The following is a 23,467-nucleotide window of genomic DNA, read 5'->3' on the forward strand; positions in this document are numbered from 1 at the left end:
ATATTATGCAAACAGAACTGTGCAACCTTAACTACAGTGAGACCGCTTGTGTGTGGAGAAGAAGGTGAATATTGAGGTATCAAAATTTGCAGATAACACAGTTGTTTAGGTTAATAAAGACTGGAGAAAACTGTTATTAAAGCCACATGATTGGGTAGGAAATTAAACTCTCTGTTGACAAATAGACCATCAGTTAAAGGTAGAATACTTCTCAAAGATATGGATGCAGAGATAAGGGGGAGGGATAGCTCAGTGGTTTGAGCATTGGCCTGCTAAACCCGGGGTTGTGAGTTCAATCCTTGAGGGGGCCATTTAGGGATCTGGGGCAAAAATTGGGGATTGGCCCTGCTTTGAGCAGGGGGTTGGACTAGATGACCTCCTGAGGTCCCTTCCAACCCTGATATTCTATGATCAGCATTAGCTCCAGGTGTCACATTGTCTCAATTCATGCATTGTTGTTGGGGCTCATAGAACATGGAGCAAAAGGTAACAGTTCCCTACTTGCTTTCCTAGGTATCAACACAGTATTAAACTTTAAATAAAACATCTCTAAGATTGCTCTGGTTTTCCATGGCAGACATGCTGGCTATGTTGAGTGATGAGTTGATGAAGTGGGTGACTGTTCTGTGGATTTTTCCCCTTAGTTTTAGTTATTTGAATCATCAGTTTTAATTCGTTCCATTTAGTTTTCTTTTTACAGCTTTTAAATACAGTAACTCCTGACCTAACGTCGCCCCGGTTAACATTGTTTCGTTGTTACATTGCTGATCAGTTGGGGAACATGCTTGTTTAAAGTTGTGCAATGCTCCCTTATAATGTCCTTTGGCAGCCGCCTGCTTTGTCCACTGCTTGCAGAAAGAGCAGCCTATTGGAGCCAGTTGGCGGGGGCTTGGAACCAGGGTGGACCGGCAGGCCCTCCATCAGCTCCCCGCTCCCCTAAGTTCCCTGTGCTGCAGCCGCCCAGCAGGCTACCAATTGCCGGCAGTTCAGCTGTCTCTCCCGCCACTGCCATGTGCTGTTCCTGCCCTCTGCCTTGGAGCTGCTCCTGGGAGCCTCCTGCTTGCTGTGCAGAGTGGAGGGAAAGAGGGGTGCTAATGTCAGGGTGTCCCCCTTCCCCCGCACCTGCCCCCCGCTCCTGTACCTTATCTCCACAGAGTGGGGGGGGAGACGAAGACATGACAGGGCTCAGGACGGAGAAAGCTTGCTAGCAGCAGCTGCTGTCTCAACTTGCTGATCTACTTAAAAAGGCAACGTACTAAGAGTGGTGTCAGCGTACTTAAAGGGGCAATGCGCGTCTGTCTCTCTTTCTCTGCCATGCTGTCTCCCTTCCCTCCATTCATGCTGCCTTGTAGAGTGTGAGGCTATATTAAGAACAGTGTGTTAACCCTTGAGGGCTCAGCCGAGTGCTGGTTCATCATTTAGCAGTAAGGCATTCCCTGGGAAATATCCCACCCTCTTCCACCCTCTGACTCCACCACTTCAACCAAGCTTCACAATCATCATTGCTGTGTACAGTACTAAATTGTTTGTTTAAAACTTATACTGTCTGTATATTTATATATGTGTGTGTGTATATATAGTCTTTTGTCTGGCAAAAAGAATTTTTTCCCTGGAACCTAAACCCCTCCATTTACATTAATTCTTATGGGGAAATTGGATTTGCTGAACATTGTTTCGCTTAAAGTAGCATCCTTCAGGAACATAACTACAATGTTAAGCAACACATTACTGTAGATTATTTAACAGTATTTTACGTTATTTTTAATGCAGCTTGTATTAGTTGAAATACTTCTACACTAGGTATTTCTGCTCATACAATTAGGATATGACGTTTATTCATTTAAATTATTAAATTACTTACTTTTACAGTAGATACTTTTAGGAACTGATTCTAATTCACCTATTTTTATTCCTTTATTTTACTGGATTTGAGAACAGACTGGATGCTATGAGTAACTGGAAAAACCAGGTATCATGCCTAGATAGAATTAGCTAAATGCCTCCTCATCTAATTAGTGATGCACATGAACAGAAGGGATAATTTGAGATATTTGTACCTAGAGCTGGTTCTAAATTAACTGTACTGACCCCCAGTGTTATGTTGGGTGTACCAGTGAACACCTCCATTGGCATGTGAGTGGAGGAAAAGAGCTATCAGAAAGGAGGAAGGGAGCAGAAAGAGAAGAAACATGAAAAGCATATGCCACGACCTGCCTTTGCATGGGCACACACCTTGTTCAATATTGATTTCTCTGTGGCACTAGTACAGTCATTTTACCCCTGTGAACTTCCTCTCAGGGCACTTGCCAATAAATATAGGCAATCCTGGCTCCTTTTCCTAACTCCGTTTTGAGGGCCCTGCAGATCTCTCCAAACTGATGACACCTCTGACTTCTGGGTTTGAAAAACCACTAAACTTCTATTTAACCAGATTAAACATAATAAGAGTGTTCAGTAATCCTTGTACTTCTTACTCCATTAGGGCAGTGGTCTCCAAACTTTGGGGCGCGTCCCCCTAGGGGAGCGCAGAGGAATGTTCAGGGGGACGTGGCAAGTCTTGATCCAGCCCCCATGGGGGATGTGGAGAGAGCGTCACCTAGCCCTGCTCTGTCCCTAGGTCTGCTGCACCCTAAGCCTGCCCCCAGCTCCGTCCTCAGCTCCACTTCTGCTCCTGGACCCAGCTCCCGACCCCTGACCCCGACTGCGACTCCTAACCACAGTTCTGGCCCTGAGTCCAGCTCCGGTGGGTGTGTGTGGACAGATTCAATTACAGGTAAGGGGGGTGGGGCGCGATTTAAAAAGTTTGAGGACCACTGCACTAGGGAAAGCCTAATCTTACAGGAGCCTGGCAGTATTTCCCTTCCTGATCAAAGTCTACCCTTGCATTCCCCTCTGTGATTCTGCTCCCTCTCTCCTCAGAAGTCAAAAAACCAACCTTTCGAATTAACGTCTACCCCGCATCCCCCCGCCCCCAAGATTTCCAAACAAGCAATCTGGGAGGCGCTTCCACTAGGAGTCCAAACCTCTGTGTACCAATGGCATGTGTTCTCTTTGTCCTGTAACATACCCCATCATGCAGTTTTGTTTAACACTTATCCAATAACATCTCATATCATACAATTTCAAGTTAACCTTGTACCTTCTCCACAGCATATAAAAAGCAAAAAAGAAAAAGGGGGAAATACAGAAAGCGGGGAAGTAGATAACAAAGGAATAAGACAAAAAGAGAAGAGAGAAAAAAAGGAGAGTGTAGCAATTATATCAGCACATGGTGCCAGGGGACATCAGGAGACAGGAAATGCCCATCTGCCAGTCCAGCCTAAAATGGGTTCCATCACTGATGTAGATAATTACCATGACAGCACAGTTATTCCTAACTCATAGCAATAAAAACCTCTCTAGCACTCTTCACCCACGTGTAAGAATGAAGATACATACAGAGCGAGATAATTTTTATTTTCTAAATAGTGTTGTTGCTTTCTGGCTGCAAATAAAGATCATTCTTGCTGTACTAGTTGCTGTCTTATTTTGGTGAATATATTACTGTTGATGATCTAGTTCTCTGTTTCTGCGTGGATGACTGATTTTTAGAAGTTGGATCCAAGATCTAGTAACCGAGGAACAACATTGGTACTTCTTGCAGTGTGTTTTATGAAATATATGAACTCTGATACATTTATATGCATAATTTTTATATATATATATATGGACATTTTAGACTTCGATTATTTAAAGATCTTTATATTAATACTGTTTTCTGCTCTTAGAATATTAGAAATGGTTTTGCTATTTAGTCATTCCTTGTGCCAATCTGCACACATGAAATTCTGCTGTTTCAAGCATGGGGAATACAAAACAACATATTGATGATGATTGTTGATAATGACTACAAAATAAGTAATATCTGTGTTTAGGCAGCCATATCTTTATTATTAATCAAAGTTATCATTTAAAACTAATTTAAAAGAAAACAAAAAAAGATGCTTTTGAGTATGTTAATCATATGATGGGTTATCTGATGTACATGAAAGAGAATGAGATTTGTGTGTCATTATACACAAGGCTGGTGAATCAAGATTGGAAGTTTTTCTAAAGATATGCTTTAGGAATTATTTTGGGGGAAGTTCTAGGGCCTGTGTTATACAGGAGGTTAGACTAGATGATCACAATGGTCCATTCTGGCCTCAGAATCCATGAATACCTATTACTGAGGTTGCCTGAGACTTCTCACTATAAGATCCTGTTTTCAGTTGCTTATAACTTCGCCAAACTTTAACTATTTTGGAAGGACTTTTCTGTGCGAGTTGTGTGCTTCAGGATGAAAAGTTTTTGGAAAATTGTCCCCTGGTGTGAATGCATTATGAGACAGTCTTTAATTATGTAATCACATTCTATTTTTTCCACAAGATGCCTGTCTCATTCAGTGAACGAGATAGATCTGCTCTGTGGATGGATCAGGGTTGTGTAGCAAAGAAGGCTGTTGTGTGTCGGACCTCTGCTTCATTTGTTGCAGTAGTTGGAAGGTGTGTAGTGAAGGTGGCAGGGGATTGTAGGAAAAGAAAGGAAGGTCTTGTGATTAAGGCAATTGAATTCCAGAGTTCCTATGTGATGCTAGGCAAGTCACTTAAGTGACTACCTGTCAGAAGTTTGGTTTATGTTCATCTTTTTCTGGATGCCTTACTTGAGACAGTTGGGTCTGACTTGCAGAAGTGCTGAACACACATTTGCAACTGAAGTCAATGGGAGCTGTGCTTGGAACATATAAAAAGCTATATAATGCTAAATTGCATGAAAATCCAATGACCTAGGTTTTTCAAATTGGGCACCCAAAATTAGTGGATATTTCTGACTTTAATTTGTGCCTCAGTTTACCATATGTAAAATGGGGATACCACTATCTTACCTGACAATGATCTTGTGAAAATGAATTCTTTATTATTTGTGGAACGGTCAGATACTACAGGAATGAGCACCATAGAGAAGCCAATGAGGAAATTAATACTTCTGTCTTCAGAGCAGGGTTTGAATAGTAGTGTGCAGTAAGTAAGGCCTGGGGCCATACATTGAACAATGAGGAGAAAACAACATATTGAATAGCTGCTCATGAAGTGAACTCCATTCATCCTGAATGAGGTGGGTCCTGTGGACAAAATAGTATGTGATCATGTAATCAAAGACTATCTCATAATGCGTTACACACAAGTGTGACTAATTAAGGTTGAACAGGCATTCTGGCATTTCCTAACTTCTGAGGGCTTTTTATGTAGTTCTTTGTGAGATGTGTGTGTGTGTGTATATATATATATATATATATATATATAGGCACACAGATATAGTATGTGAAGGAAACCTACTTGTTTTTTACATTTTGGGGCTATATGAATCAAATAAGAATTTTAAAAATCTTTTATCTCACAAGTATATGTTGATTTCAGTTGTGCCAGTAGCTTTAGTTGTTACGTGTTGTCACAATCAGTTTTCAAAGCCAATCAATGCCATGATTATGATTAAAGTAGCAAGTGCAGCCTACTTGATATTTCTTAATTTTCAGTTAAATGGTTGAGTTTGGAGGGGAGAGGGCTTAATTAATGGCTTAAATTTATGTATTCTCACTCCAACCATTCCCACACTTTGTGTCCGTTCCTTTGCCCCACTATTATAATTACAGAATAATGAGGCCATTGTTCAAACTTCTTCTCCAGATCAAGGGGACATTCCAGAGCAGTTTGAAAGTGATGTGTCACATCCATCTGGGGACAGCGTCAATGGGAGCAATGTCACAAACGCTGTGCCAGCAACAGCCACTTCACAGCAGGATTTAAGTGAGTTCTTAGCTCCGAAACAAAAGCAAATACCCTTTTTAGATGGTCAATGTATTAAAACAAAAAGCAAACAAAAATTAGCATTTTGTAGTTTCCTGCATTGAAGTGGTTGAAAACTTTTCTCAAAGCTAGTGTTTAGGTACTAATGAAGAAGGGATAATACATCTTTTTTTTGTTAATTCTTGACTTACTGTAGGATGATGATTTTCACCAGTACTTCTATTAACTTTGTTTTAATTTCATCTTTTTAAGTTTGCTTTTTGGCTTCTGAAGAGACTTCATTTTTTTGTTTTGGCCTCAATATTAATTTCATGATCTTTGCTTCTTTAGGGAGAAACTTTCTTCAACATTTATCTTAATGTGTGTCTGCATTTGCTGATTGTCTTGCATACCAATTCGCTCAGTATATAATCACTATTGTGAAGGGTGTCAATATAAAACCCAAAGAGATAGATAGGCAAAGATGATTTAAATGCAGCATGCTTAATTTCTCCAATGCTTCAGTACAGCTCAGTGGTATAATGGTCTAGAGCATCTTGCTGGGTATGAAGGTAGTTTTCAAGTCTTACCCAAAGGCGTTGCTGTGGGCAGAAGGCTTTCTAGCTTCAAATAGTTTCTGGTATTTTGTGCATGTAACAAATTACTACTTTATAGAAGTAAATGGTCTTAGCATTTAAACTCCATGGGTTTAACTAGATTTATGTGCTGTGATCGTTTTTCCTAAATAACTACTTTATAATACTTTGTATTTTTGTAACCTCTTCTATCCAAATATCTTAAAACATTTTACAAATACTAAAAAATTAAACCTTGCAGCATCCTTATGAGGAAGACAAGTAGTATCATCTTCATTTTACAGATCAGGAAATTGAGGCACAGAGAGGCTCAGGTTAACATTTTCCTACTTAGAACCTAAACTAGGGCATCTCTAAATCCATATTGACCTCAGTGGGAGCTGTGTGTGTTTACCACTTGTAAGTCAGGCCACTTATTTAGAAGCCTACTGTAAATATGGATTTCATCTACTTGAGGTTAGGCATCCAGATTTGAAAAAAATTGGCTTAAATAACTTGCCCAAGGTCACTCTGGAAGTCTGTGGCACAGCTGGGAATTACACACAGGTCTCCTGACTCCCTCTCCTCTGCTTTAATCATAAAACTCTCCTATCTCTTTGGCTTAAGTCTTGGAGTTTCATTGTGTAACCAGTAAGATAAGAAAACCTAATAATTGAAAAAAAATTGCCTGCTAAATTAGCTCAAATTAACAATATGTTACATGGTACATGTGTAAATTACACATCCAGGTTTTTTAGGTTTATTATAGGTGCAATACAGAAACAGTTACATAATCAATTTGCTGCTTACTTGTTTGTCTGTTTTCCATCTTTCCCAATCGGGACTACCAATTCACTCAATGTATTACCAAACTGCATGTCACACTTTATTTCAATAGCCAACACTTGCAAATCTTGATTACAGCACTTTGTATGTCAAATGGCACAGAAATAATTTTATTACAGCAGTGGTTGATCAAAGACAGTCTGAAGAACAGAAAAGAGAAGAGAGTGAGAAAAAATGGGAAGAAGAAAGAAGAGAAAGAGAAGAAAGAAGGCAGAGAGAAAGGCAGGAAGCACTGGAAAGGGAGGAAAGAGAACTAGAAAAACTGAATGAAGAAATGGTGATGTAATATTTTAATTTCTGACAGGAATGCAACTTTGTTATACCATATAATTTGAACTAAAGTAACCACATCGCAATCCTAGACAACTTCCTACATTGTTTTTTCTATGTGAATTTAACATAGAATAGTTTATCCTGGATTTACTGTCATTAATAATAGTTCTGTAGCTACATTAATAACTAAACTTCCTTGTTTCTAAAATTTCTCTCCAGATTAAAAGCTTGCTGTCCAGTAATTCATGTTACTATGTGATACTATTGTGTGGCATTGGTTTCAACCTGGGCAGGGTTTGGCTTATTGTAAGCCAAAACTAGAGACTGTTTTCTAAATTGGCTCCCAGATTGGAACAAACTGAATGAAAAAATGTGATACCCAATCCCTCAGGTTTCAGGGTAGCAGCCGTGTTAGTCTGTATTCGCAAAAAGAAAAGGAGGACTTGTGGCACCTTAGAGACTAACAAATTTATTTGAGCATAAGCTTTTGTGAGCTACAGCTCACTTCATCAGATGCATTCTCTACTTAAGTAAAACTCCCATTGACTACAATGGGACTTTGCCTGAGCAAGGACTGCATGATCTGGCCAATCCCAGAAGTGTGAGTGAATACGGTACATGTCACATTAAACACTGCATTCAGACTAGAGCACAGATTACTAGATCAGACTGGTAATGTACTGAACTTCATATATAAAGCCTGATTGAAATATTTTTGAACTGGCAGGTCAGTTTTAAGTGTGTTGCTGTTTTTTGGGTTTTTCTAGAAGTTGATCCAAGATTCGTTGAAAAGTGAAGAAGAAGACGAAAAAAAGATAGACCGTGAAGTGGAAGAGTTGGAAATCAGTAGTCCTGATGCTAAAGACAATTTGTGTGACCCTCGTCCTAATCCACTAGAAAAATACATGAAACTGATAGAGCAGAGCAGAGAGCAGGAGCTGACAAACAAGGTGATATACCAAAACCTGCAGGCAGTAAAAGGGTGATTTCAAAGTGTGACTCTGGCGGACAATGTTTTCTGAATTACAATGTATCCATAGATCATGAGGTGGAAAATACTGTCCACTCAATTTGGTCTTCTTCATTTTCAGTGTGAAAATTAGAGTAACAAAATGTGAGAAGAGGAGCTGGTTTATAATATAGTTAGTCAGTTAACTGTTGGATTTGTGTTCACTGTTGGAGATGTGTCTTCCCAAGGGGTTTTGCCTAGTTCATATGGGAATGGCAAGATTACATTTCTTATGTAAGGCTGTGCCCAGCTATATTGCATTATGTCAGACAGTAACACAGAACAGTATTTAATGTAGTTAGAAATTAACGGTTTCAAAATGTTGTATGTAGACAGAGGATAGTTAAAACTGAGGGCCTAATTTTTAGAGGGACCTCCTCTTGCATGTTCACTAATGGTACACATAATGCACCAAGACAGTAGCACGCACATGATAGAATTTATATTTCGAAAACCCATTTCTGCAGAAATTGGGTTTGCCTCTGTCACTATCATTTATACATGTAAATGATAGTGCACCAAAATTTCAGGTCTGAAATAGTTTCCTGATGAATGGATGTCAAAAATTAAACATTTAGGCCTGAGAGAACAAATAACTGTGATTTAAAAAAAAAAAAAGTCCATTGAAGCATTCCAGTGAGTGGATTGTCATCAAAAATGGAATTTCTTATTATTATTAAAATTATTTTATAAGTTTCTGTTCCGAACTGGTTCACGTTTTGTATCCCAAAACATCATTACCATATTGCTGACAATGTGCTTGCTCTTCTATACAATGTTGTTTAAAAAGTCATGGTGTGCATAAAACTACATAGCTAGCATTTGTTGACAGCAATAGCTTACCTATGTGCTTAAGCTCTCTGTAAGATCATATGCTATGCTAGTACTATTATGTTTGTAAAGTTAGGTCAAAGAACCAAATTTAATGTTTTTCTCTTGTCTGCCAGAGCTCCAAAAAAGAGGAAGTGGAAGAAGTATCGCTGATAGAGAGACTCCTGTCTAGTGAAAAAGATGACAGGTCAGGCTGGATACAGTTATTATTTAAAGCTGAGGTATTCTTAATTGCTAAGGAGTCACAGAAATGGTATTTCAGTTACTTGAAAATGTGACTCATTTTATTAATGTGATAGTTGTGGTTTGATTTATAGGTAACCTATGTCTGCCTTTCAAAAATGAAATTCACATATAACTTTCAGCCAAACCTTTCTCCTAAACGAGTAGATCAAAAGCAATATGCTGAAGTTAGGCATCCTTTTAAGTAAAGACTAGTTTTTTCTTTAATTTTTCTTAGAAAAATGCAGCCCTCTTCTCTTGGCTGAAGAAATTATTACAGCATGTGCAAACACCCCCATTTACAATGATGTTAAACAACAATATTCCAGGGAGATGGGTCAGCAGCCCTGCTGATTAGCCCTTCAGCCCTGGGACAGCAGCAGCACAACCTTCACCTTGCCCAGAGCTTGAGACAATTCCTGGGGGTTAATGACACTCTTCGTGCCTAACGTCTCTGCAAGGTCAACAAATGAGAGTGCTAAATTGGCAGAGTAGGTTGGCTTATGTGTATATTTGCTCAGTCTGGCACTGGATTGTGATTAACAATTTATTTCAGCTAGACCAGTTGTTGGAGAATAAAAACTCACTTGCTCCAGCTCTGAGCCAGATCTGAGCCAATGATGTCAAAGATTCCTTATCCCATCCCACCGGTCCCCAAGCCCATTTCTTCATTCCATCTATTAGATTGGTGGGGTTTGTTTTTTTTCAGTTGCAAAGAGAAGAGGTGCAGTGTTATGCTCATGTGGATGGGCTTGTCTGAATTTTTACATAAAGAGCTAATTGTTGAAGTAAATCTTGAACTATCCCTGCTTTCCAATAGTTATCCCTTTTGAGGTCTGATGATTGGTTGTTATATGCTTAGAAGGTATTTTAATGCCTTTTCTGCAAATGCTCCTGCGCTTCACCTGAGATGATGGTCTTTTTCCGTTGAAATCATTGGAAGTTAGAGTAACCCTGGGACAGACAAAAAACAGCAGATGTAGCTGGAGCGTTTCAGTAGGAGTTTGAATGGTTTAATAAGTTACGTGTACTCAAGTAGATAAACATTGACTGCATAATTTAAATTCGTAGGTTGTTACTAAAGTATGTCTTCCTTACTGTGCCTGTGTTTACACTGCAAGGTAGCGGTGTGACTTGCCCTGCTTGTGCTAGCTCTCTTTGGCAGCAGGGGCACAAGTGAGCCATGCCCCTTAGAAACCCACCTGAAACTGGTAGGTAAATACCCAGCCCTGCATCCGGTGCCACTGCCCAGGCTTCTGCAGCTACCCTGCTGTTTATACTCACATTGGTCAATTAGAGCTAGCACAAGCATGTGTAGACGAGCAAAGGAAATTACATGTCTTGCGCACAGCGTAGACCGTCTGTATTTCTCCCCTCTCATGCTGAACAATGTGTTACTGTAAGGTTGTGCATGAATGCTGACAAAGGATTCCCATCTAACAAAAACTGTGTATTATCTATCTGCATTTGGGTTCACAAATAGGTACTCTTATTTTCTGAAGGATGATTTCATTGTGTCAGAAGCTTATGCTCAGACACTGGTATTAATTTTCAAGAATCCACTTACTGCCTGGGGCTATTGACAAAGTCACTGTAATTTGAAAGGCTGATTTGTAAAGCCAGAGGTAGGAGGTTGTCTCTTCTTAAATCTCAGGCAAATGGAACTTTCTAGTAGGAAGGGAAGATATTTAGACGCATGAGTAAATTTCAGGCAGAAGACTGCTTCAGAACCCATTCATAACTCCTTTTCCCTTCTACCCCACATTTAGTGCTGCAGGCGTCTCTCATGGAGAACCAGATGAAGACTTCTGGTGAATAGCCGCTACTCTCTCCTAATGACCAGCACAGTGGAGGATGGTGTGAAGTTATGTAAACAGTCACTAGACCACAAGAACTGAATATTTTCATGCACAATGGTTTCAGCTGGGGATCAGAATTAAAGTTTAACATGTTTGTATTAAAAAAATTATAAGCCTTTTACAAAGACATTATCCCAAATGAGTCCTTTTAGATGAATCTGCTATGACTGGTAGTACTAATAGCTGCTAAAACCTTAAGCACATGGCCTAACCTTTGTGTTTTAAGCTTTCCCCTATCTTCACAAAATATTCTAGGAGTCACTACAGCCTGTTGATCAGAAAGTGTTTGTTTTCGTATTCGTGAAAAAGCTCTGGGCAGTGACTGAAAAGCAAAGCTGCCTGTACTATTAGGATATAAAGCAGTTCAACATTTTTTCAGGTAAATTAGGTGGCTTTTAAAAAATACCATCCTGCCTTAAGACAAGAGAGTTTTAAAGATTTAAATGATAAAAATGAAAATTCAAACAAAGTAGATTTGAAAGTGGTGGTCTTTTCCAGCGTGCTTACATTGCTGGTTTCACAAAATGGCATGTCAAGCTGACTATCTGTGACACAAGAGCTCAGATATGCTGATTGTGATGCATTCTGATAGACACCTGATAACTATTTCTTTGAGACCTTTAGATTAGTGCAGTTTTTCACTGGAGATAACTTGTTGAAGTACTTTTCTACAGAAGCAGCAAGACAGGGGAAGAAAAATACACTTTAAAAGGCGATCTTCATGCTGTTTCACTGCTGGTATATTAAATACTCCATAGGAGTGGGTATAAACACGACTGTCTTAATCCTCTTCACTTTTTTAGGTTTGCATTTTATAGACTGTTCTGGTATTTTATAATAAAATGTGTCAACGGTGCTCTTTGAAGTTCTCATTATTGAACAGAATTTCCAATTAGTAAGAAATGTAATATGGAAGTACTCTTTGGTTTGTGGGTAAATATTTTAAAGCACCAATAGGTACTACTCCAGAGGTTTTCAAACTGGGGAGCAGGGAATGTGTTCTGAGGGGGGAGGAAGGAGGAGAAACTTTATGGGGGGAAAAAACCCTTACTGTGCACATTTTCCCAACAGCAATGAATAACTAACAAAGCTGATTTCTTCAGGTCCTCAGTTAGTGCTGTGCCTTTCTGTTCAGATGGCAACGACTTTGTAGAAAGTTATGCAAACTTTACGTTAATCCATTTGCTACGATGTGGTATGTGCATTTAATTGTAAGCATGGACCACAAGCGCAGTTTTGCTTTTGCTCTTATTACAGTGGATTGTTGGCTCATTCGTGCAACAGAAACAATCTCTCAAGTGAAGCACCACTGCTGCATATGTACTTGCGTGGCAGGAGGTGCAAACTGCTACAGTCACAAAGAAGCGGGGAGCATAGTCAAATAAGTCTGAGAACAACTGTACTATACAGTAGGTATGGTGAAGGTGCAACTGGGAGTGTACTTGAGTTGGGTCATGGTTACTGATCAGATGTAACAAGGAGAAAACCCTAGCTTGACTCTCAGGTGGTTGCAGGGTTAGCAATCTTTTTCTGTAAAACCGTGCATGAGATTTTTAATAATTAATATACAAACTGACTGATTCTTCATTCAACCATAGTCACTCTATTGGTAAGTCAAGTTGGCCATATTTAAAAGTTTTTATCCTTTTAAAAAAGCAAACTGAAGGAAAAGTGTCATTTCTCTGCCTTAACTAACTTTTTTTAGTAAATTAACATTTAGCTCAAGAGAATATTTACAGGTAACTTCACAGCAGAGGCGAGTGATTTGGGATAGCAGCTGAGCATTGAGAGGTAGAGACATTTCCAATTTTATACAACTCTCACAAGAGCCAAATATGAAGAAAAATAATTACATCAGGCATATGGTCCTCTGCTGTCCTATATGTTTACTGCCCAGGATATTAGTTTGATTTTAAGAACGTATGAAAAACACTTTGTTGCATGATGTGATTTGAATTTGTTCATTAAAATGCTGTAGCAGTTGTGGGCTGTTATCACAATGGAAACCTCTACAGCCTGTGGCATGACACCTAGAAGCAGAGTCCTGGTAGCATTTCTCCCCAATCTGGTGATATATCCAATAAATATTGAATTATTTTATGCAGGATGAACTTGTCAGATGTAAATTCATCCAAATAAAGTAACTTTCTCATTGTTTGTACAGCTATAACTTTGTCTAAAAAGAGACATAAAATAAGAATAGACAAGTGGTGTGTCTATTATCTACAAATATTTATTATAACACTTGGATATAGCTACAGGAAGCCCTTGGCACTGATAGAAAATATTGATTCACTGTTAGGTTACAAAAATTTATACATAGCAAAATTTAATGCTCTTTACATAAAAATATTAGACTACTTAAACAAAACTTCAGAAAACTCCCAGTAATAGCTACATTGAACTAGAAAAGAATTAGGCTTTAAGACACTGCCTCCATTACCCTTATGCAAACACTGGGCTAGAACATCACCTGCATTGTTGTAGAAATGTTTCTCCTTCATGCAACAGGTAAAACAAACACTAGGCTACACTGTCATCTGCTCTACGTACACTTTGCCCCTTTTTTAAAACTGTCAGATTAGGCATTTAACCAAAAAATCCAACTGTAAGGTAATACTTGAAAAATGTCTGTCCACATCTTAATATTGACTTAGCTAAAGAAACTTGTGCTTCCTTTTTATTTTAATATTCAGCCAACAGTCAAAACTAATCAAACCACACATTAACTTAACATGGGAATATAACTTGACTTTACCATTTAATTTTTTTTTCAAATGACTGATACTTGATTTCCCCCCCCCTTATTTATAAAATATTTTGTAAAGAACAAACACCAAATATACCCATCACTAATACTCAAGATATCACTGAATGTTTCTGAAAAAACAAAATGAAGGCAGACTGCTGTGGGACTTTAACACGGCACCAGATTTTTTGCTGAACACCACCCTGGCTTTTTGTGATTTATAAAGCAAAAATGAATAAGCACTGACTATAAACTTAAGCACCGAAGTAGAGAAAGGTGGCTGACCAGTGGTCTGCTTTATGGCTGTATTTTGTATAGCTTATGTGAAACTGCAAATTCACTAGTCTGCTCATTTGGAATAGTCAAATCAGTTTCATTTTAATAAGGTAACACTTTTTGCTTAATAATACAGATAATGGTCTCCTGCTACTATATAAATGCTAAGGCATTTATAGAAAATAAATATTAAGGCAAAGCTGACATTTATTTTCAAAGAAGGGGATCATTATCCTGACCAGCATCTACATTCCATCAACTAGTTAATAAAAATAATTAAAACTTGGAGCAGCTGAGCAATTACTCAGCACCCAGCTTGTGCAGATAGTAAGTGCAGTAGAATGACAGTGGCTCACTATAGCATTATTGAAAAAGATGTGGCTCTGAAAATGGACTTCTGCCTTCTGCCCATAAAGTGCTTTTAGTTAGACACTTGCCCTTTTATGAATCAGCTGGTTTATGACATGCTGAGATTGTATCAGTAAATAAACATGAGCTATGAGAAATCTGATGAGCTAGCCACAGTTTCATTTGGTATAGAACTGGGATAATTGTTTTATCACATCTCACAACTGTGCAATTATTTATGGCCATAAATCTCCTGCTACTTGCCATGCTGGGTCACCCACTACAATTTTGTAGAGGAGCTTTAGGCCACAAGAATTAATACCAAGAGTCTCAAAAGGATGACTGATTGGGCACTTGTTACAAAGTGTTGCCTTTTAAAATGGCTGGACTGAAACCTCTTAAATCTGTACTAAAGAAAGGAAGGTTACCCACTGGAAGGTTTCCCTTTGAACATGTCCCAGGAGCTTGAATGTGAAGTTTTTACACTTCTGTATTAGATTGTTTGGTAGACATACATCTGTACTGCAGAGCAGCCATTTGAGGATTTGTCAGAACTACAAAATTCTTCTGTTGAATTACTCTGGCAAACTTTTATGTGTAAGAATTGAGTTGCTCTTTTGACCGAGACTGGATATCTTGAAGCTCCTGCTCTTCTTTTGCTTTGATATCTTGGTAAGCTTGCATTTTGCTTGCATCCTTTAAGTAGGCCCAGTTAGAAGACAGTATCATGAGGAAGTGGATCTGGAAGAGAAGGGTGAGCATGATGGCTAGTGAGCATGTCAAGAGGCAAAGCGAGCTGCTAGTCAGATTAAGACATTCATTAAACAAAAAACAAAGTTATTCTACATTAATAAGCATTCTGTTGTTAAACAGCACAGAGGCTCATTTCAATTGACTTCTAGAATTTTGCATGCTTATCTTCTAGTTTGCTTACTAAAAACTAGCTCGAGGTGTTAGTGTGCAGAAGTAGTAAAAATGAGCGAAAGAGTTTTACTGATCAGTTAAAATGCAACACAGGAAAAAAGGAAGCAAAAATAGAAGCAGCTTTTTGCATTTGGCAAATATATACTCTGAAGCCTAGAGTCGATAACGGATGCTTAAGTTTGTGGTGTTTTTCTTTAAACACATGTAGTGCAAAGATTCTGGTGAGATTTCCCTCCCGTCCCATTCAACCCCCCAAAGAAGCCTAAAATTGTAAACATTGTTTACTATGAATAATAAAAAGCTACATTTTAACATGGGGATATTAAATAAGGAAATGTGAGTCCAAAACTCTAAGCAAAAGCATGTAGTCTGAGTTAACACATCTTAGTGGTGGCATTTTTATAACTTTTTTTTTTAAACTCCCATTGTCTACTTTCAGGTAAAGTTTGAGCATATATAGAAATTGTTTCCGTTTGCACAGTAAAAATCTCTTGCCATCTTCTTTTCACCAAATTTCATGCAAGAAAAACCTACATCTGAAAACACCTGGATTCTTTTGTGCCTTTTCAGCAGTGTTGGTCTATGCACAGTTTAGCTTCCCATACAGTCAAACTTATATTTTGAGATCTGGCTACTGAGAAATCAGTTACTACTTCATAAACAGTACCAGCACAGAAGTGACCTAAATGCGGTTTCTTATGGTCAGTTTGGAGTCCAAAAAGGAAAGTGATTGTTTTACGCAGCGCAAGAGCATGGTACTTTCTTTTTCCAGAGAAAGCATGATTTGGCAGTTGTTTGAAAATTTAGTACTGAAGTTTCAATTCTTGTAGTTTCCTAAAGCCTCACTAATAGGCTGGGTGTACCTTGTGACTTTGTCATCCACACATTGGAAATACTGGCAAATGTATATGGAGCCTTTTTTTTAAAAATACATTTGTAAACACATGGTTCTGTATGTCAAACAGCTACGCATCGGCACTCTTCTAATCACCCTGGTCCCTTGTACATCAGCTGTAATGTATGCTTTATTCTCACTATTGAAATTAGTGCACAGGAGAGAGAAAAATAACTAATCACTGGCATTTAAAAATTTGTTTGAGAGATAACTCCTGTCTTCAGAGGATGATTTGCAACATCTAAAGTAACTGAATCCTCTCAACCTTTAGAAAATAGCCAGATCTCATCCACATCAAAATTCATATACAATAAGTCATTTTATTAATCTGATATGCTAAACGATGCTTACTGAAGCTATTTACAAATTACTGTAACAAAATTGAAAAGCTAGACTCTTAGTCTAGGGTGTCAGTGGTATTTCAGGCTATGCATGCAGCTCTTTACTGGGCTTATGCAATTTAGAATTTAGTGCAGCAATCTTCCCGACTCTTAAACTTCAAAACAGCATAGTTATATGTGGTAGCCATCATGTAGATCAGCTGGTGGAAAAGAACAAAATACAGGAGAGTAAGATACAATAAGCTGACGGCTCAAGCCCTCTTGGGCAGTTTTTTGATCAGTTCTATGACAGACATCACTGTCTCAGATGATGATTCAAGACTTGTACTAAGCAAATATTTTGTTATTCCGTTTTAGATATAATCTACAGTCTGGCCTGGGGCTACTACAGTGGAAGAACAGTGACTATTACCCCTGAATTTGGCTAATGCAATGTTAAAAGTTGATAGCTCCAATAGTCCCTTACTGTAAGGAAAAAAAAGTGAAACATGCCATCTTGTTAATACCTAATTTCCACTTGCTGCTTAAGTAGCTTTTGTAGGCCCAGTACCAGTGACCTGACCTAAAGTTTCCTCTGTTCCAACAAGCAGAGTAACAGGTTTACATACTACCCTTCACTACGAAACAAAAAAAAGGGAGGGACTGGGGAGAGAAATGGCTCAAGTTTAAAAATCCCAGAAGCAGGATATTTCAGAAGAAAAGAGTCAAGAAGTTTGGTTATTTCCAAAGCTGTGAAAAAATGAACTTCCAAAAAATAAAAAACCTAACTTCTTATGGCCAGAATTTTGGATTTTTTGGCTTGAAATTACCAGAAGTGGGCTTTGTCCCATCTAGAGGCAAACTGGAATTGCAAACTACAAACAGACTAATTTATCAAAGCTGTTAAAAGAGTTGCAATAAGCAAAGTTCTATTCAAAGTGCTATCTCCTCAAAGTTTGCTTGCCTTTGTTGTGGAGGTTCTAATTTAAGAAAGCTACATTGAGGTGCAATGCACCTAAATAATGGTGACTGTGCTATAAGCTTAAGTGCAACAGGTCACTCCATTTCATTTGCGGTATCACTGTTTGCAGGGTGTTTAATTTTTTAAAATATCGGATTGTTAAAAGCTGAAAGGAGTGTGTAAAGTTTCATTAGAAATATGGAGGATGTTACCCACCAGGGCTATGACAGTGGCACCAGCTCCAGCACAGGCCACAATGAACAGGTGATAGGACATGTAGAACTAGAAAAGAAAAGATGAAAAATATTTTAATGATTAGAGGAACATACAATTGAATCTGTTTGCCATTTCAGTGGAGAACTCTAACACGGCCAATTTTTGTAATTAATTTTTTTCCTCTGTTGCTCTATTTATATTACTGGTTATTTACACAACAGGTAGCCCAGGAGACTTAGATACAGGTTTTTTTCTGGCTTTGGATGGCAGGAAGAAAGATGTTAACAATATTGATGTTTGCTACTGTTGCATAGATGGTGGTTTTGGCAGGTTAGTAGAGGCTTCTGAAAAACGCATTTATCTTCCAATATGACTTTCTTTGGCTTCTGCAATAGCCCTGTTGTTTGTATTGTACCTCATTTGTGTTGCAGATGTTCTCTAAAATTGGCCCACAAGCCCTGCCTGGTACAGCATTCCAAGGGATGATACCTGAAATGATGACACCAGAGCAAAACGTACAGTTAGTTCTAAACAGCCAACGCATAACCTTCCATTCCTCTCAAATCTTATTCCTCCCCACCCACGTGCCAGTTGTGTTCCCTTATGATGCACCCACACGTTGCCCAGTTCAGCTTTGAGTTGGCAAGAGAAACTACAAAGAAATTGCTCAGATTGTGCATTCTCCATACACCAAGACTAGCTGCTGCTTGCCAAATGTTCTGAGATGTAGGTTTCCCATATGGCAGCCAAATGGTGATTTTACGCACTGTTGGCCTATCGTATATGAGCATGCCCAACTCCCCCGATTATGGGGGGCAAGTTGCACCTCAAAAGATACTTGGCAGCTTTCAGAATTGGGCTCAATACTGAAGTCCTTACTAGGCCAAAACACCACTTGAGTAAGGCTTCAGGACTGAGGCCTACCCAACAGGATGTTTGTATTTTGGTGTAGCTGGTGGTAGGGAAGAATTACAAAAATACAGTGTTTCTTGTTTCATTTCCACTGGGTAGAAAACATTTTAGGTGAACCCTGGTACGTATAAATCCAGTGCTTCCAGACACCTTTCACCCCCATAATGCACAAGATGATTTATTTACTGATCTTGTTGGTTTTTAAAGTAAATGAGATCTGGAAGCTACTAAATGTTTAAACTTTTAGGCCCATAACAGATGTAAATCTTAAATACAGGTAAATATCTGTCATTTAAAATATATTGCAAGCATGTTTTTCAATTCATTTTGTAGGCCTGGCCATGTTAGTTTTAAACTGCAGCTGATCATGTTAAAATATATTAATGTCTGTCTTCACAATACAATTTAAAGAAGAGTTTAACACTATCAAAGCAGTTCAAACTCTGCTGGTTAGAGTTAGTGATTGTGGCAAGGGCAGACCGTCTGAACATGAATTTATGTTAAATTGGTACAGCTGCAGAAAAAGCTTCACAGGATTTACTCCATAACCACTTTTAGTTCTGCTTTGCAATTCCAAAATACACAGCAACAACCCAAGTAAATACTGTGGTGGGGTACTGATGATTCCTTAGACAAAGACATATGTACTGAATGTAATTGTTCAATTCTAATGTGCATATTTGGAGTCTTGCACATTTACACTGGATAAAATTTTATTCTGAATTTTTGTCAAATTGCATTTGGATGGAAATTGGAACTCAATTAAATGTACAAAAACAATTAAATTTTTTTTTTACTAGTTAAATAAAATTAAATTGCTGGATCCATTCAATAAACAAGCTTATCAAAACACTTTGCAATTAAAAATGAGTTATTAAGGTCATTCATTTTAGTTATTGAATTGACAGACTGTATCTGGTCACAATGCGCCAGACTGTCAAAGGTATTTAGGTGCTTAAAGATGCAGATACGCACCTAACCTGCCACAGCACTTTTGAAAATTGCACGAGGCACCTCACTCTCATTTAAATAAATGAGAGTGAGGTGCTTAAATTGCTTAGGGGCTCTTGAAAATCCCATGAGGCACCTACCTCTCATAGTTTTCAATGAGAGTTAGGTGTCTAGAGGAATTTTTGAAAGTGCCATAGCAAGTTAGGTGCCTATCTGCATCTTCACGTGTCTTAAATACCTTTTGAAAATCTGGCCCCATGTCCTTCACGTTTGTAGAGTTAGAAGATCTCATCCTCTACCACCTTATTTTTATCCATAGATTGGAAGAGGAAAACAAGTTTACCTGCTTTCAACTACCAGTGGGTTTGCCAAGTTTGAATGAACTAGTCCAAAAGAAGAGAATATTCTATCTGAACCTGCTAGCTAAACTGAAACCGAAAATAGTTAAGCCAAAAGCTTTTCTGCACAACAAACTGGACTTACCGTCACCCCATGGTAGAGGCTGAAAATAATACCTATGTTTACTTAATGTATTATTTTAATGTAACATTTTCAAGCTTGAGTTGACCTTGAAAGTGAAATATTTTCTGCCTGATTCTGTATAAAAAAGCAGCACCCTTCCAATAATTAATTAATTTGAGGACCGCTCATTGTTGCAGCATTTTATAATTTAAATTCTTTTAATAGATTATTGCAAGTTTAGGCCTTAAAATAGTTAATCATAATTTCAAATTTTAAAAATCTGTTTAAAAGAAAATATAAATTCAATGTTTTTGATATTTTAAAAAAATATCAATTTCTACCCACTTTGTTCCTAAGCATTTTATTTTGAGATTGTTTTATATTTAAACCTGATATAATAATATGGGTAACAGCTACAAAATCACTTGAGATACAGGACTTGCCTGTTCAGTTAAACTGAATGCATCTGGAAATAGGTTAGTGTGAACTGCATGAATTGGAAAAGTAATGGCATTTTCAGAGATACCATACTCTGCTTTTTGGTTCATCTAATAAGACAGACAAACCAACTGAAGACAAGACAAGGAAAGAGGATAAAGAATCAGGATTAAAATAAGTACCATATTGCCTGACATCCACGCAGATCTGGTCCCCTGAAGCTGTCATATTTGTCTGGAGTGATTTGATGACTTCACAAGTTGACCATATGTTATAGAACATAAAGACAGGCACAGCAGAAAAGCCAAAGACCCCAAGCCAGGCCACTCCAAGCACATATGTGAGGAAAACAAACTAGGCAGAGAAAACACACATTTCAAGTTTAATTCTCTGAAGGGAACAGAATGAATATGCTCTATCTTGGAGGAGGGGTATCTGTCTTTTAAATAAGCTCCTACAAGTCATTTTCAAGAAGTTAAACATTAGGAGCCAGTTGCCATACAATTTTTCCCTTGTAAATAGGATCTTTTGGGCAGTAGAAAATTGACCAGGCCAGCATTTCATTTCTTCCTTCTGTTTTCTTTAAACAAATACTTGGCTCAAAGGCAGTAGTGAAAAAGTAAGACTCAAATGCTCCATTTTTAATCTGTCTGCTTGAGTAAACAGCTTGGTCTTCTGAAAGAGCAGTTTATTAATCACGGTTAGAAGAATTAAAATCAGAATGCCTGTTCAGTGTAGAAGTTAAAACTAGTAAATGCCAACAAATCAAATTTAACAGATTTTAAAAAAATAATTATATACCAGACATACAAGAAATTCTCTAATTCTTGCCAGCTGTACACTATACAGGGGGATCAAATCATGCATGTCTCTCTGGAGATATAGTGGGGTCAATTCTGAACATAAATGTAAGGAAACCCGTTTTTGTCTCCCAAAAAATTAATCTGGGTTCCTAAAATGAGACATCAGAAACAGCTAGCAGGGGCATATCAACTAAGACAAGCTGTTTTAAAAATGTTTTAAATTAACGTGACAAAAGATCAAAGACATGAGATGAAAAATCTATAATCCCTCCTCTTGCAGGGTAGAATATCCTTGTAGAGGATGTCTGAGATATTAAACAGATACTACACTTGATTTTGGCTTTGGAAAGGCCCCTAATTTTATGTTCTGAATTGTTTGCCACGCTGAATTTTGTTTTAGAGAGCATCATTAGAGAGGTGTAGTTAACACCCTGGTCCGGGCTTCTGGAGATCTGATTCAGTTCCACAATCTACCGCAGACTTCCTGCATGACTTTGGGCAAATCACAATCTCTGTGCCTCAGTTCCCCATGTGTAAAAGAGGAAAGTAATGTTTCTTTTCTCACATTTTCTTTGTTGTCTATTTAGGTGGTGAACTCTGCAGGGTAGGAACTGTTTTGTTTTGTTTGGGGGGGGGGGGTTGTTTTTTATTTCTGTGTATATTTAGTGTCTAGCCCAGTGAAGCCCTGGTTCTGGTTGAGACCTTTGTGCACTACCATGATACATAGCAATAATACATTTAGAAAGCACTAGTCCTGTATCTCTAACTTCACTGAAACATATGTATGATTATATTGTAAACATTATATCTAGGTACTGAAAATACATCCTTCCAGTTTGTATTAAGGTGTCACTAGCAGAGGTGAAAAACTGTTTTTGCCAGACAAAGGGACATATTTTCAGATGTTTGCCTAGATTCCTATGTAGATTAAGCATTGTAAAGCCAACGCAATGGAATCCCCTGTGAAAGTCAACAGGAAAAACAGGTCCCCGTGGGACATGAAACAAACAGGAGCATGGGAAGACACCTTAGAGCCAGCATCCCTGGAAAGAAACCACAGGGATCATCCTGTCTTTGGGGGAGAAAACAATGAGTTTGGGGGAATATAAGAAGCAAAAGGACATTTTGTCATCCTTCACTGAGGAAGCTAATAGGACTGTGCTTTTTGCATTCATGAAAGTTGTATCCTGGCCATGTGGGCTAGTGACGATGAGAGGTTGCTTTATGTGAGAAACTGCTTTAGACGGATTTTAGCCTGTTACAGTTAAGTTTAGACTGTAAGAAGTGTTATACCATTTGTCTCATATAGAACTTGTTCTCATTATTCTTGCTCACTATCTCTTAATCTTAATCTTTGTAAATAAACATATTTGTATTCATGATAAGAAGATTCTAGTGCTGGTTTGTTATAAAAGACCTGATCATGAATTGTACCCCTCCGTGTGTATACTGTCTCTTTGGGGACAGCTTACCTGGTAATTACCGTGAGTGGCTGGAGGACTCAGGGTTTGGTGTGTACTTAGCACTAACCTGCACAAGGAGGGCAAGGTCTGCGGTAAGACCTGTAAGTAAGTGCTTGGTGGACAGAGGCTGTTGGTTTCAGGAAGCCGAACCACAGTAGGCATAAACAAGATTGTTTCACGCTAGTGGCAAGGTATCTCAGGACCCCAGGGGAGAATCCCACATGGGTATTGTTTTGTACATAACATTACCTTTTTTCCCATTTTAGCATATAACCAAACTGTGCTTTTATAGCAATGACCATAAATAGATGTGAGATTGTGATGCCAGGCCAG

General features: G+C 38.3%; 2 protein-coding genes across 18 annotated transcripts in view; one reads left to right on the forward strand and one right to left on the reverse strand.

Annotated features, from left to right (window-relative positions):
* The window catches only part of OFD1 (OFD1 centriole and centriolar satellite protein), a 66,701-nt gene extending 54,429 nt beyond the window's left edge, over positions 1-12,272 (forward strand). For 3 of the 6 annotated variants that reach the window (XM_084610622.1, XM_084610617.1, XM_084610619.1), the window contains exons 19-24: positions 2,618-2,773; positions 5,703-5,822; positions 7,342-7,499; positions 8,263-8,445; positions 9,452-9,522; positions 11,327-12,272. In XM_084610622.1, the coding sequence (XP_084466748.1) occupies positions 2,618-2,773; positions 5,703-5,822; positions 7,342-7,499; positions 8,263-8,445; positions 9,452-9,522; positions 11,327-11,372 (734 nt within the window). In that variant the 3' untranslated portion in view covers positions 11,373-12,272. The remainder of the gene's footprint in view (positions 1-2,617; positions 2,774-5,702; positions 5,823-7,341; positions 7,500-8,262; positions 8,446-9,451; positions 9,523-11,326) is intronic. The other 3 variants (XM_084610618.1, XM_084610620.1, XM_084610621.1) reach the window with 3 other exon arrangements.
* A 1,357-nt stretch (positions 12,273-13,629) lies between these two features.
* GPM6B (glycoprotein M6B) overlaps positions 13,630-23,467 on the reverse strand; it is a gene marked incomplete at its 5' end in the record, with an annotated part of 137,415 nt that continues 127,577 nt past the window's right edge. For 9 of the 12 annotated variants that reach the window (XM_084610678.1, XM_084610679.1, XM_084610687.1 and 6 more), the window contains 4 exons: positions 13,630-15,530; positions 18,106-18,171; positions 18,521-18,594; positions 21,051-21,222. In XM_084610678.1, the coding sequence (XP_084466804.1) occupies positions 15,381-15,530; positions 18,106-18,171; positions 18,521-18,594; positions 21,051-21,222 (462 nt within the window). In that variant the 3' untranslated portion in view covers positions 13,630-15,380. Of the gene's footprint in view, positions 15,531-16,908; positions 17,150-18,105; positions 18,172-18,520; positions 18,595-21,050; positions 21,223-23,467 lie in introns of those variants that run through there. The other 3 variants (XM_084610681.1, XM_084610683.1, XM_084610677.1) reach the window with 1 other exon arrangement.

Source organism: Lepidochelys olivacea (genome assembly GCF_965140295.1).
Source record: "Lepidochelys olivacea isolate rLepOli2 genome assembly, chromosome: 1".
Taxonomy (NCBI): Eukaryota; Metazoa; Chordata; order Testudines; family Cheloniidae; genus Lepidochelys; species Lepidochelys olivacea.